The sequence below is a fragment of the Podospora pseudocomata genome, chromosome 7 (assembly GCF_035222375.1).
Source record: "Podospora pseudocomata strain CBS 415.72m chromosome 7, whole genome shotgun sequence".
Classification (NCBI taxonomy): domain Eukaryota; kingdom Fungi; phylum Ascomycota; class Sordariomycetes; order Sordariales; family Podosporaceae; genus Podospora; species Podospora pseudocomata.
In genome coordinates this window covers 2,774,751-2,787,579 of record NC_085891.1, presented here as the reverse complement: position 1 = coordinate 2,787,579, position 12,829 = coordinate 2,774,751, and the positions used below count along the sequence as shown (strand labels likewise).

General features: G+C 52.9%; 6 protein-coding genes and 1 non-coding gene across 7 annotated transcripts; 3 read left to right on the top strand and 4 right to left on the bottom strand.

The window, feature by feature from the left end:
- Nucleotides 1-1,856: 1,856 nt before the first annotated feature.
- On the bottom strand, nucleotides 1,857-3,669 carry PDX1 (pyridoxine biosynthesis protein). The gene is made up of 2 exons (XM_062893800.1): nucleotides 3,327-3,669; nucleotides 1,857-3,266 (listed from the first exon to the last, which is right to left on the bottom strand). Exons 1-2 carry the CDS (start codon nucleotides 3,403-3,405, stop codon nucleotides 2,023-2,025), a joined length of 1,323 nt encoding a protein of 440 aa, XP_062739643.1. The 5' UTR covers nucleotides 3,406-3,669; the 3' UTR covers nucleotides 1,857-2,022.
- QC762_709510 (uncharacterized protein) lies at nucleotides 3,617-4,940 on the top strand (the record flags this gene model as incomplete). The annotated part of the gene is made up of 2 exons (XM_062893799.1): nucleotides 3,617-3,855; nucleotides 3,921-4,940. The coding sequence occupies exon 2, from the start codon at nucleotides 3,921-3,923 to the stop codon at nucleotides 4,938-4,940; it is 1,020 nt and encodes a 339-aa protein (XP_062739642.1). The 5' UTR covers nucleotides 3,617-3,855.
- Nucleotides 4,383-7,188, bottom strand: cbp3 (Serine carboxypeptidase 3; the record flags this gene model as incomplete). The annotated part of the gene is made up of 2 exons (XM_062893797.1): nucleotides 4,383-6,635; nucleotides 6,693-7,188. The coding sequence occupies 2 exons, from the start codon at nucleotides 7,186-7,188 to the stop codon at nucleotides 6,058-6,060; spliced, it is 1,074 nt and encodes a 357-aa protein (XP_062739640.1). The 3' UTR covers nucleotides 4,383-6,057.
- Nucleotides 5,352-5,957, top strand: QC762_709500 (uncharacterized protein; the record flags this gene model as incomplete). Its single annotated transcript, XM_062893798.1, has 1 exon — nucleotides 5,352-5,957. The coding sequence occupies one exon, from the start codon at nucleotides 5,352-5,354 to the stop codon at nucleotides 5,955-5,957; it is 606 nt and encodes a 201-aa protein (XP_062739641.1).
- Nucleotides 7,189-7,353: 165 nt separating the features above from the next.
- On the bottom strand, nucleotides 7,354-7,427 carry QC762_0112360. Its single transcript has one exon. It is a non-coding gene; the product is annotated as a tRNA-Val (tRNA).
- A 171-nt stretch (nucleotides 7,428-7,598) lies between these two features.
- Nucleotides 7,599-9,138, bottom strand: CEM1 (Mitochondrial beta-keto-acyl synthase; the record flags this gene model as incomplete). Its single annotated transcript, XM_062893796.1, has 3 exons — nucleotides 8,590-9,138; nucleotides 7,813-8,535; nucleotides 7,599-7,760 (listed from the first exon to the last, which is right to left on the bottom strand). The coding sequence occupies exons 1-3, from the start codon at nucleotides 9,019-9,021 to the stop codon at nucleotides 7,599-7,601; spliced, it is 1,317 nt and encodes a 438-aa protein (XP_062739639.1). The 5' UTR covers nucleotides 9,022-9,138.
- Nucleotides 9,139-9,221: 83 nt separating this feature from the next.
- Nucleotides 9,222-12,571, top strand: QC762_709470 (uncharacterized protein). The gene is made up of 4 exons (XM_062893795.1): nucleotides 9,222-10,940; nucleotides 11,003-11,417; nucleotides 11,476-11,681; nucleotides 11,743-12,571. Exons 1-4 carry the CDS (start codon nucleotides 9,640-9,642, stop codon nucleotides 12,470-12,472), a joined length of 2,652 nt encoding a protein of 883 aa, XP_062739638.1. The 5' UTR covers nucleotides 9,222-9,639; the 3' UTR covers nucleotides 12,473-12,571.
- Nucleotides 12,572-12,829: the final 258 nt, after the last annotated feature.

The window sequence follows — 12,829 nt, the reverse complement described above, 5'->3', positions numbered from 1 at the left end:
TCGTTGCTATCCGTTAGAAAGAGACGATGGCTCAAATGACCAGTTGGTAGACTGATTGTCGATCTCGCATGAAATTTAAAGTGATAAGCTTACAGCTGTAAGAGAAACGACAATGACAGGCGGTCCCGGTACACTAAAGACTATCCTGTTGCGCGAGCATAAGGACACCAGCGACGCCAACCGCTTGACCGACGTTAGCTTCTCGAGGCGAGAGCTTATCACTCGCTCCTTCCTCACCACAACCCCCCGCCCCTCCACCAACCATCTCCACCCCATCCAAAGAGGAAGCAGCTACTCCCATAACTTTCCCCTCGTAGCCAGCAACTTCCTCGTCCTCCCCAACAAATCCAAGAGCTCTACCACATTAGCTCAGCGGTAGGTGGCTCTGTCCCCCCTCAGCCACCACCACAGATGTCAAAACATCACAGGTTCGAGTCCTCTCATTAAAAAAAAGCATCATGTAGTTACCTGGTCAGCTACTTATGGCCGAGGATAACACCATGTATCATCAAATCATCAGCAATAGCTCTGGACTTGATCAACCCAGTTGAGCTAGATGACTGAGAAAGAAAATAACAGGGCCCCCAGACTTTGTTTCTGGGTGAGCCATCGTGCAATGAAGTGGGTTTGGTCACTTGGGGGGGGGGAAAGGATTGCCTGCTTGCTTGGTTGGCGCCTGTGGATGATGAGTTCTTCTTTTTGATCTTCCAAGCAGACTCTCAAATATCTATTAAATACATGTTGGCCAGCTAGGTCGGGAGATGCTGATGAGTCTACCTTGGACTTTATCAGTCTAGAGGTAATTAGAATTGGGTGGTCTAGACTTAGTGGGGTTGGTGCAATGGAGCTGGATCACCTACCCTCAATCTTGTAGACAAATTAGCAATTGGTCTCTTGTCATAGACAATGCTGCAGCTGGCAGGTTGCCTGGCAATTCTCATAAAGATGTGGAATGATGAGTTCTTTTTTCTCTTGCGTTGTGTAAACTGCTCGCCTCAACTCTATCCATCGTCAAACTGTCCTCTCACTGATGATAGGCAACTATTCTTGTTTCCATGCTGTGGCAACGAGCTTGCGCGTAATCGAGGCGAGTACCCGACTCCAACACGGAGTTCAGCAAGTACGGCAATGCCGGCTGGGAGGGTTGCTTTGTGCTTGTGTCAAAGCTGGTGTCAAAGTTGGACTTGTGAGCCGTTCCTCTCTACGTGGGGTTATGGGACTTGACAACTAGGAATGAATCATATGCCTCTCCACCTCGAGAGAATATCGATCAAAGGATGAATACCCCCTAGGTCTGACCGGGCTTTTGAAAACTGCCTTGGAAGGTTTAACATTGAGCAGGTTGTCTATTGTCTCGCAGGTGTCTCGGGTGACGAAGACACGAAAGATAAACGGAAGCAAGTGGAATCAAGCTGTCTTGGGCCCCTTGTTTCTCGGTTCCGACTTAAAGGGACGGTTTGATGAGGCAGGCGAAACGTGCCTTCTGTTCCCGTTGGCCGGTTTGACGAGACATGTCCCTGGGTTTGAGGTTGTTGCACGCGGTTGCCGGACTTTGGCGGGAACTAGGTGCAGAGGATGGATAGCCTATGGCTAGTAGATCCTATTAGCAAGGGCAGATAAGGAAAATAATCGTGACAAGCAGCTAATGGAGCTGCGGTGTGGAGGAACGGTAACTTGTATCCCGTGATTGGAAAGGGTAACTAAAAGTAAATGGAGAGGACGATGGGTCGGAGACCGATGTGTACCCAAGCTGGCAAATCTATTCATTAGCAGTTGAATTTGAAAGTCTGAAAATGAGTGCCGACGGAAGTCTTAAATCAACGAGCATAAGAGCCGGATTACGGAAGAAACAAAAGTGGCCAGTCATATATGTCCGTCCATACATTCTATACATATCAAAGTTAACCAGTAAGCACGCAAAACACGCCCATGGATAAACACATCTATACTTGTCCCGTTTCATCATGCTAAACTCCGACACACCCATCCTTTTGAAAACGCAAAATAAAGAAGAGTTTGTAATCACAACACCAACCGCCCTGGCTCATTCTCCAACACCAGCTTCACTCTCTCCAAGAAGATCTTTGCTCTCTTCTCCTCGTCTCTGGGGACCTGCAGGCTGAAAACGTTGGGTCCAACAGCCGACAAACCGGGGGACAACTTAGAGGCGGTGGCCTTGGGTTTGGGTGAAGGGCTGGCAGCCAGAATGTCAAAGATGTCCTTCTTCTTCGCGGGCGCAGCAGTAGGCCTGGGAAGGACAGCTCCCTTAGGAGTAAGAGAGCCTACCTGGGGAACGTAGGCACCCCTGGATACCTTGGCTCCACTGTGGGCCTTGTCTAGACCAAGGACCTGGTTGAAGAGCTCATCAGCTGTGGGTTGGTACCCCTTGGGCACCGGAAGTTCGTCGTTGGCCAAGTCGGTGGCGCGGGCGATGAACGTAGAGATAGGGAGGAAGATGCCGAGGGAGTCGTTAATCTTCTTCTGGGCCTGGAGAACCGCTGACAAGGAGACGGGGAGAGTAACAGTGGCTTTGACGGGCGCCGGAGGAGGGGCAGGAGCGGCTTCCTTGGCGGACTTTCCAACAGGAGCAGGCTTCGCAGCAGCGACCTTGATGTTGCTCAAATCCAGGTGGGACTGCTTCTCGAATCGGGACTCAATCTTGGCAGGAATGTCGGCCTTGATTTTGCCGAGATAAGCCAGAACATCACCCTTGAGCAGACGTCCGTTGGGTCCGGTGGGGGTGATCTTCTTGGCTTCGGATTTGTCGAGGCCATTAACCTTCAAGAGGTGTTCGACAGATGGGTATAGGGGATAGGTCCTGTGCGTTGTCTTGTGTCCGGGCTTAACGGCGGCTTTGGGGGTGGAGTCGGACTTGGGTGGCTCGGCGGGTTCGGAGGGGTTTGGGGGAGCCGGAGTATAGGTATCCGGAGCTTCCGCAGCCTTGGTAGGTTGAGCGGAGACCTCGTCAGCGGGAACCTCGAGGGCGCTAATGTCATCACCCTCTTCGGCGACGACTGCTATCCGTGTGCCAACTTGTACACTCTTGCTTCCGTCGCCGTGCATGATCTTCATCATGATGCCGTCCTCCTGGGCCTCCACATCCATGGTCGCCTTGTCGGTTTCGATCTCGAGGAGCACATCGCCGGCCTGGAACTTTTCGCCCTCCTTAATCTTCCAGCTCGCAATGTTGCCTTCGGTCATGGTAGGGGAGAGGGCGGGCATGGTGAAGTTTTGAGCCGCAAGGGCGGCGGCCGATGTTCGGAAACCTATATGAGGGCATATTAGTGACGCGGGCTTTTGCTGTGCTCAAGCTCAACAGAACGGACTTTTAACTGTGACATCCTGCTGCAGTCTTCTGGTGGCCAGGCGCGCAGACACGCGGCAAGCAGCCGCAAAGGATGCCATGATGATGACGACGATGCTGGTGGATTCCGACGAGGTTGCGAACGTGGGGACCTTTCAAAGGGTCTCGAAGAAGGGAGCTGGGATTATGTATCCAAAGTGCCAGCTTCAAGAACGGTTGGGGAGCCACCAAAAAAGCTTGGGCCACCTGCGACTAAACATTTTTGATGGATCCAGTCGACAGCTTCAAGGGCCAGGGTCCAAGGAATGCGACCGAGAAACCCACTTCCTCCCACGCCGTCGACCCTCATGTTCCTTGTTTGTCACCTCAGCTCGGGAGAAGCCGTCCCGCATCTAATCGTAATCTAATCTCTTTTATCGCAACCGACGCCAAGCTGCACCTGTCGCCGAAACATTGCGCCGGCACCGACATTTTTTGGCTGGTGCCGTAAAGTGACAAGGCCTCTACATCATCGTGTAAGTGGTCAGCCAATTGAACCGCCTTTACTCAAGGTATGATATAGCTTCTAGATTTCAGGAAACTAATACAAATAATATCGGAACTAATATCTCCTCAGATGGCCTCCTTCTCCCGAGGCCTGCCGGCTCAATGGCACTTCTTCACCCTCCGCCAAACCCAACTCCCATCCTGCAAATGCACACCACCACCCCTCCAAACCCGCTTCTTCACCACCTCCCTCCGCCTCCTGAAGAAAGCCCCTAAACCAAAAGTCCCTACACCGCCAGCCCCCAGACCCTCCCTCCTAGTAAAACCAACCCAATCAGTCCCCAAGCCCTCCATCTCCCCCCTCCTCGCCTCAACCCGCGCCCCTCCCTCCTCCTACGCCAACATCATCGCCCAGAAACCCCGGACCCTCCTCTACGAATCCCCTTCCCACCTCTGGTTCCGCACCGGCTGCTTCGCCTCGGGCATGTTCTGCATCTCCTACTCCGTCTACCACTACTGGACCATCCAGCTCCACCCCCCTGAAGGCCTGGCATGGTGGATCCCCCACGCCTACGGCGTCATTTGCCTCGCCATGGCCGCCATGGCAACCTACTTCATCATGGGCACCGGCCGCATCATCAAGACCATCACCGCCGTCTCCTCCTCCTCCTCCTCCCTCGTCAAAGCAGCCGCCAAACCCTCCGGTCAGGGTCCCCTGTACATCGAAGTAACCACCCAAAGGATGTTCCCCTTTCTGAAGCCAAAGAAGAAGCTCTACATGCCTCACGAGATTGAGCTGCCCTTCAGGATGAGCAGCATGTTTGAGTACAACAAGCGGATCGGCGTTGCGGTCGAGGAGCCGTTGAGCGTGGCTGAGCAGGTCAGGAAGCAGAGGGCCGCGATTGAGGCGGCCAAGAAGGAGAGGGAGTACACCATGAACCATCTCCTCACCGCTCCGTTCAGGGACGCCAAGAAGGCTTTCAAGGGGGTGTGGCCGGGCATTGTGAGGTCGTTCAGCAGGGAGGGCTTCACCAAGATCGTGGTTGGTGGGGTGACGTACAAGTTGGACACGACGGGTGGGTGGGCGTTGGATGACGGGAGGGCGATGGATAGGTTGTTGCCTATTAGGCCGAATTCCGTGAATCCATAAGCTGGTGTGTGAGGTGGGGAGATAGAGTATTGTATCAACAGACTTGTACATATGGTTGATCTTTGCATGATGGCCTGGGTCAGCTGAAAATGCAAATCACCAGATTCAAGAAGCATGGAAATCAACTCGTCAAAGCTCTGAACAAAAGCTCATAACCTCCATAATCACCCCGATGTCTTGCAGAACACACATCTCTTCAACTTTGTATCCATCCATATCGTTCACCTAACCTCTCCGAAAAGTTGTCATCTCAAAAGACACAACCAGCCAATCACACCACCCCGTTTCACACCTTTTTCTCCCGCCCCACATTTTCTCGTTCCTCGTGCATATGATTCATTCCACACGACCTTTCACTCATCCCAACCTCAACCCCCAAACATATCATTTCTCTTACAAAACAGCCAAAATATGAGAGAACTAACCCTCATCCTAGCCTCCACCCCCAAAATGGGCATCGGCCTCTCCGGCACCCTCCCCTGGCCCTCCCTCAAGAAAGAAATGGCCTACTTTGCCCGCGTCACCAAACGCTCCCCTTCCCCCAGTGTTCAGAACGTCGTCATCATGGGACGCAAGACATGGGACTCCATCCCGGCAAAGTTCCGCCCTCTGCCAGACAGGTTAAATATTGTTGTCAGTCGCTCCATCGGGGGGGTTGAAAAACGGGAAGACAAATCACTCTGGGCTGGATCTCTGGAAAAGGCGCTGCAGTGGGTTGGGGAGGACGGGAAGGGGGAAGCGGGGAGGGTGTTTGTTATCGGTGGGGCGGAGATCTATAAAGCTGCGCTCGGGTTGAGAGAGACGAGGCGGATTTTGTTGACAAGGGTGGAGAGGGAGTGGGAGTGTGATGCTGTTTTCCCGTTGGAACTCAAGGAGGGAGGGGAATGGCAGAGGGTGGAACAGCAAAAAATGGATGAGTGGGTTGGGGAGGAGGTGCCCAGAGGACGACAGGTGGAAAAGGAGGGGACAGACGACGAGACGGGGTATGAGTTTGAGATGTGGGAGAGGGTTGATTAGGCTCACGGCACGGAACGTATAACGATGGAGGTTTTCGTACTGTGTTGGTCGGGATATAATACATTCCATATATCGTACACTCCCCCCGCCTTCTTTCCCCTCAAGAACCAAACCTCGACCCCTTCACCCCTTCCTTCACAGCCGGCTCACTACTGCTCAACCCCTCCGCATCCATCAGCCCCTTCACCTGCGAACTCGGCACGTCCACCCCCCTCAACTCGGCCTTCACACCCCCCCACTCATCAAACACCCTCTTCCCCTTCATCACCAAATCCTCCTCCCCCTTATGCGCCAAATCCGCCATCCCCCTCCTCATATATCCCACCGCCGCCGCCAACCTCCTCACGTCCACATTTTCGTCAGCCTTGTACAAATTCCTCCAAACCGCCCCGGCCAAAACAGCATCGCTATCCTTGGCCAAGGCCTCATCATACGCCAGCACCAACCCCCTCCACTGCACAAACAAATCCTTCAGATACTTCTGCCTAATCACCCTCGACGTGAGATTATGCACCAGATCCATCTTTGCCTCCGCCTCATAAAAGAAATGGTTTACAAGCCCGTCCTGAAAGGTCGTTTGTTGGATCTTGGGCATGTCGCGGAAGCGGACGACGAGGAGGTACATGTGTAGCATGGTGACCTGGGACCATGTACTGAATGTTGGTAGTAGTCCCATTTCTGTCCATCACATTAGCATGTACTTTGGTTGGTGGGATAGAAGGGGGGAAACAAAACCCTCATGCCAGACACTCCCCTTGGCAGAACCTCCCTCCCCACCACCGCCCCCGCTCCTCCCAATCTCCTCCCCGTCGGGAGTGTGCTTCAGCTTGGACGCCTTCCTGTCTTCGGGGTCGATGGTGTACTCTGCCTGGGCGGCGCAGGCTTTGTGGAGCTGCTCGGTGGCTTGGTAGATCATGTAGGACCTGCCCGTGGTCTGGGCTATGCCGGTTTTTTTGAGGATCTCGGCGAGGGAGATTTGGGGTTTGGGGGTGGTGTGGAGGGGTCTTTTGGTGGTGCTGCTACATGGTGATGCTGGGGAGGGGACTGCTGCGCGGGCGCATTGTGAAGAGAGAATTCTGCTTGTTTGGGTAGATGTTGGGTGTATTTGACCTAGTATCGAGATTGGTCGCCTTGACAAGCTGGCGCGACAGCAACTTGGGGTCGCCATTATTGTGTTTCTGGGGGTTTGTTGCGGAGGGAGGGATATGGGAGCTTCCAAGCTCAACGTCATGGAGCTCAAAGGAGCTTTGATTCAAAAAAAGTTGTCTTGGCGTTGGAGGGAGCTTTTGTTGATAAGGGTTAGGGTCGACAATGTAGGGATATCCAGGGGAATAGTTTCAACCAGGGGGGCAAAAAGAGAAGTTTGCGGGATTTATGAGTCCTGCCGGAATGGTTCTGATTTCGTCCAGGCTCGAACTGGAGACCTTCAGTGTGTTAGACTGACGTGATAACCAACTACACCACGAAACCATCGGTTACTGTTAGGGTTGAGTGGCAGAAAAGTCATACATGATGCAGTGGCTTGAAGCTTGGACAATGTGAGGGTGAGATATTTGTCAGAGATATTTGTCTCGAACAAAAGAAGAGGACGTCTCACACTTGAATTCATTTGTGTAATTTTTACAGTTTTGTATTATGCAGTTAGTCCAGCTGGGAGAATACCAGCGAGGCATTGGTTCCTCCGAAGCCGAAGCTGTTTGACACGGCCACCTTGACCTTCTTCTGCTGCGCTTCGTGGGGCACAAAGTTGAACTGTGGTCCAACATCTGGTCTCTTCAGGTTCAGTGTGGGCGGGACGACGTTCTGAAGTTGTCAGTTTGTACGTAAGATAGGTGTCTGGACGGGGAGAACTTACGTCTCGAATGGCAAGAATGGAAAAGACAGCTTCGATCGAGCCAGCCGCTCCAAGCAAATGTCCAATCGCCCCCTTGGTGCTGCTCACAGTAACTTGGCTCTCGTTCTCCATACCTTGTTCACCCATCATCAAGGACCGGATGGCGGCAGCCTCGGCGACATCGCCAGTTGGTGTTCCGGTGGCGTGAGCATTGATGTAGTCCACCTCCTCTGGCTTCAGTCCAGCATTTTTCAGAGCCTTCTTCATAGCTGCCAGAGCTCCTGATCCATCTCCCCTCGGCGCTGTCACATGGTGAGCATCTCCGCTGCATCCATATCCCCTAATCTCAGCCAGAACGTTGGCCCCTCTGGCTTTGGCATGCTCGAGTTCTTCAAGCACAAGAACAGCTGCCCCCTCACCCACCACGAAGCCGTCACGCTCCGCATCAAACGGCCGAGAGCTTGCTCTAGGATCGTCGTTAAATGCCCGAGACAGTGATTTCGACCTCCCGAAGCCGGCAAAGGTCAGTGGGTGGATACATGATTCGGCACCACCAGCAACCATAACATCAGCGTCACCAAAGGCGATGAATCTGGATGCATCTCCAATGGAATGTGCGCCTGTGGTACATGCTGTGGTGGCTGCATGATTTGGTCCGCGAAATCCATACTGCATGGCGATATGACCGGCTGCTAGATTGATCAAAATCTTGGGGACGAACCATGGCAACACCTTTTTGTAGCCCTACAAATTACATTCAGCCGTTGTTCTATCCATGGGGATGGGAAAGCTACATACATCTCTCTCAAAGTCAACACTCGTCTCATACATATCGTGCAGGTTTCCTATCCCACTTCCCAGACAAACACCAGTGGCATCAAGCTCTTCCTGTCTTGTTGGCTTCCACCCCGCGTCCTTGAGGGCCATGTCTGTCGCAGCAACAGCATACTGCGCAAAAGTCGACATTCGCCTCTGCTCCGAAGCCTTGAAGTAATAATCTGCCCGCCATAGTTCATCTGTCTTGAACCTGCTGTGGCTTCCGTCAGCAGGCGGCACTGGGACAATGCCGGCCACTGTGCTTGGAAGCCCGTTCCATTTTAGGTCTTGAAGGGAACGGTGGGCGAGACTGACGAGTCCCGACTCGGAAGCCAGCAAACGCCGCCAGGTTGACTGGATACCGGCGCCGAGAGGGGTGATAGCACCCAGGCCTGTTACTACAACACGGCGCATGATCGGTCCATCTCTGTCTCCCGTAGAAAAAGTGTGTGATCAACAAATGATTGATCAAATGCAGAAACAATTCATGGGACGTCGGCGCCCAGGAAAGCTAGACTGGATTAAGGTTAGTGCTATCGGGTAGCTTAAGCGGCTCAGCTCCAGGGGCCCCTGTCCGAAGCTGTTGCGACGGGGGAATTGTGGGGACAAAGGCCGTTCGGGGCGCCACCTGGCCGGAAAGCGCCTTGAATAAACTACACCTTGGCTCTTATATATCTTCAAAATACTGCTGTTTCAATTGTTTTTTGAAGCTTGGAGCGAAGCGTTTATTTACTTTCTCTTGATTGATCTGACATATATACTGAGCTACACGAACCCGGGGAACGTTTCACCTTAGGCCAACGCCGAGTACACGCCTTCTTCCTGAATTCGATTCATTCGGACCCTGTTGACAATATTTGTCTGCTCTTTCTTTCATTGAACCTCACAGCCTTGCAATTGATGACTTTAGAAATGATGAGCTTATGAAAAGATCTGACCAGACGAAAACACTCATCTCACTCAACTGACCGGTCATGACCTAATTTGTACCCGTCTTGTCGCCCTGCCCCTCCACCAGGACGAGAGCTCACCATGGCCGATCAATCTTCTTCAAAACCATCCGCCGCTGTCCCTGAACAACGTCTCCTCGCAGACGAACCAGATTCGGACCATGATATCACCCCCAAAGCAACACCGGGTCCTTCCCAGAGCCGTGAACCCCCAGAACAATCCTCTCCCCGGAGCCCGGTAGCTCGCCTCAAGGAATCCCTCAACAAAGCTCGCCCCGCGCTCTTCGGCGACCACCTCACAAACCCCTTCGAGTACGATGATGATGACAATACCTCGGAGAAAGAGCTGTTGCTAGACCCCAACCTGCCCGCCAATTACGAAGACCGTCACCGGCCTTTGCCCCGGCACCCACCATCATCTGTCCGCTCTCACAAACGCCCTTCCCACGATGACGGGGACGCAGCCGACGCCTTGGAGCTCGACTCACTCAACTCTCAAGACCCATTAGAGACGTCCGACCACGAAGAAGAAGTCGAGAATTCGCCCTACCCCGAGGTCCGCGCTGCTGTCTCACCATACGATGACCCAACGCTACCATGCAACACCATCCGTGCCTGGACCATTGGCCTCTCGCTCATCTTTCTCGGCGCAAGCATGAACACCCTCTTTTCTCTTCGCTCACCATCCATCTCGTTGGGTGCCCTCATCGCCCAGGTCATTGCGTGGCCGCTGGGTCACGGCTGGGCAAGATTTGTCCCGGACTATCATGTCAAGATCCCGTTTGTCAAGCAGAAACTCCGTCTCAACCCCGGCGGGTTCAACATCAAAGAACACGCCATCATTGTCGTCATGGCGAGTGTTTCTTTTGGTGTTGCCTACGCCACTGATATTATTCTCGCTCAAAAGGTGTTTTACAAGCAGGATTTTGGGCTGATGTGGCAGCTCCTCTTGACCATCTCAACCCAGAGCCTGGGGTATGGGATCGCGGGAATGATGAGACGGTTTTTGGTCTATCCAGCCGGCATGATCTGGCCTGGGAACTTGGTTAGTGTTACGCTTATGAATGCCATGTACGAGGAAGAGGAAACGAAAGGGGGAGAGGGAGATGGGACGGTGCATGGCGGGAAAGGGGTGGGTGTAGGGGGGAGTATGCCTAGGTATAGGTGGTTTTCGGTCGTGACGGCGGTGGCATGCGTGTATTATTTTGTGCCAGGGTTTTTGGCGCAGTTTCTGAGCAGCTTTGCGTTTGTTACTTGGACGGCGCCCGAGAATGCGGTAGTGAATCAGTTGTTTGGGTACAGTACTGGGCTGAGTCTGTTGCCCATTACGTTTGACTGGACGCAGATTAGTGGGTTTGTCGGGAGTCCTTTGATTCCGCCTTGGTAGGTCTTGTTCTGTGTCGGTGTGGAAAAAAAAAGGGGTTGCTGACGAGAAATGGGGACAGGCACGCGATAGCAAACACCATGATCGGTGTGCTGACGTTCTTTGTGTTCCTGGCAGCGACGCTGCACTATAGCGGGGCGTGGTACTCGTGGTACTTGCCAATGAGCGACTCGAATACGTATGACAACACGGGGAAGCAGTATGATGTTTCGAGGGTGCTGTCGCCAGACTATAGGTTGGATGAGGAGGCGTATAAGAATTATTCGCCTCTGTTTTTGAGCACCACGTTTGCGCTGTCATATGGGTTGTCGTTTGCGGCGATCACGAGCTTGATTGTGTATACGTATTTGCACCATGGGAAGACGATTTGGAGGCAGTATAAGAGCAGTACGACGGAGAAGGCGGATATTCATATGAAGCTGATGAGGAGGTATAAGGAGGCGCCGACGTGGTGGTATACGAGTCTGTTTGGGCTGGTATGTTTACCTTTGTGTGGTTTGAGTATGTGGAAAGTGCTGACTTGCTGGAAAACAGATGCTTGGACTCGGCTTCTTGACCGTGTTGGCATGGCCGACGAACATGACTTGGTGGGCGTTCTTGTTGGCGGTCTTCATCTCCTTCGTCTTCTCGTTACCAATCGGTATCATCCAGGCTGTGACAAACAACCAGATTGGCCTGAATGTTCTGACGGAGTTTGTCTATGGGTATATCCAGCCTGGACGGCCATTGGGTCTCATGATGTAGGTTTTTATTTTATTTCCTGTCGTGCTCCTAAAAGCCGGACACTAATATGCTACACAGCTTCAAAACCTTTGGCTACATCACCATGTCCCAAGCCCTCACCTTCGTCTCCGACCTCAAATTCGGCCACTACATGAAGATCCCACCCCGCACCATGTTCATGGCCCAAGTCGTAGCCACCACCTTCTCCTGCTTCGTCCAAGTCTTCACCCTTAACTACGCCCTCAACTACATACCCGGTGTCTGCACCCCCACCCAACCAGAACACTTCAGTTGTCCCGGAGGAAAAGTCTTCTTCTCCGCCTCAGTCATCTGGGGTCTCATCGGCCCGGCCAGGATCTTCTCCCCCGGACAAATCTACTCCTCCCTCTTCCTCTTCTTCATCCTCGGCGCCGTCACACCAGTGGTGATTTATCTCCTCGCCCGACGACGCCCAAAGTCATGGTTACGCTTCCTCATGGCACCACTTATCTTTGGAGGAGCCGGCTCGATCCCACCGGCTACGCCATTGAACTATCTAAGCTGGGGGATTGTAGGGTTTGTGTTCCAGTATTGGATCAAGAAGAAGCATTTTGGTTGGTGGTCGAGGTTGAATTTCTTGACGTCTAGTGGGTTGGACTTGGGGCTGGCGCTGGCAACGCTGGTGATCTTCTTTGTGTTTACGCTGAATGAGATTGATCCGCCGAAGTGGTGGGGGAACGAGGTTGTCACGGGCACGGTGGATTATAAGGGGACGGCGGTGCAGATGAGGGTTGGGGCGGGGGAGAGTTTTGGGCCTACGACGTGGTAGTAGTATAGTAGTGGGATACCTACACTTGGAAGCTATTCACATCCATGGCGTATAGACGAAGAGCTAAAGTCACCTCACGAGGTGTGAGTGGAGCAGGCCATCGTCGATGTGATCGATCGATCAAATCTTTCCACATTTTCACCACCTGCCTTATCTGAGACTTGTCTGTCTCCCTTGGCGGAATGGGGGAGATGGACCCGTGAAACACCAGGCTAGTCCCGTGATAAGGCATGTCTTGTAAACCTGGTCATGTACCTCCTCCAGATATGAGATATCACCTTTTGAAGCTATTCCCAATTTTTGCATTCTATCCCAATCTTCACAACTTCCATACTCAAGTCCTGACTCACGTCCTTC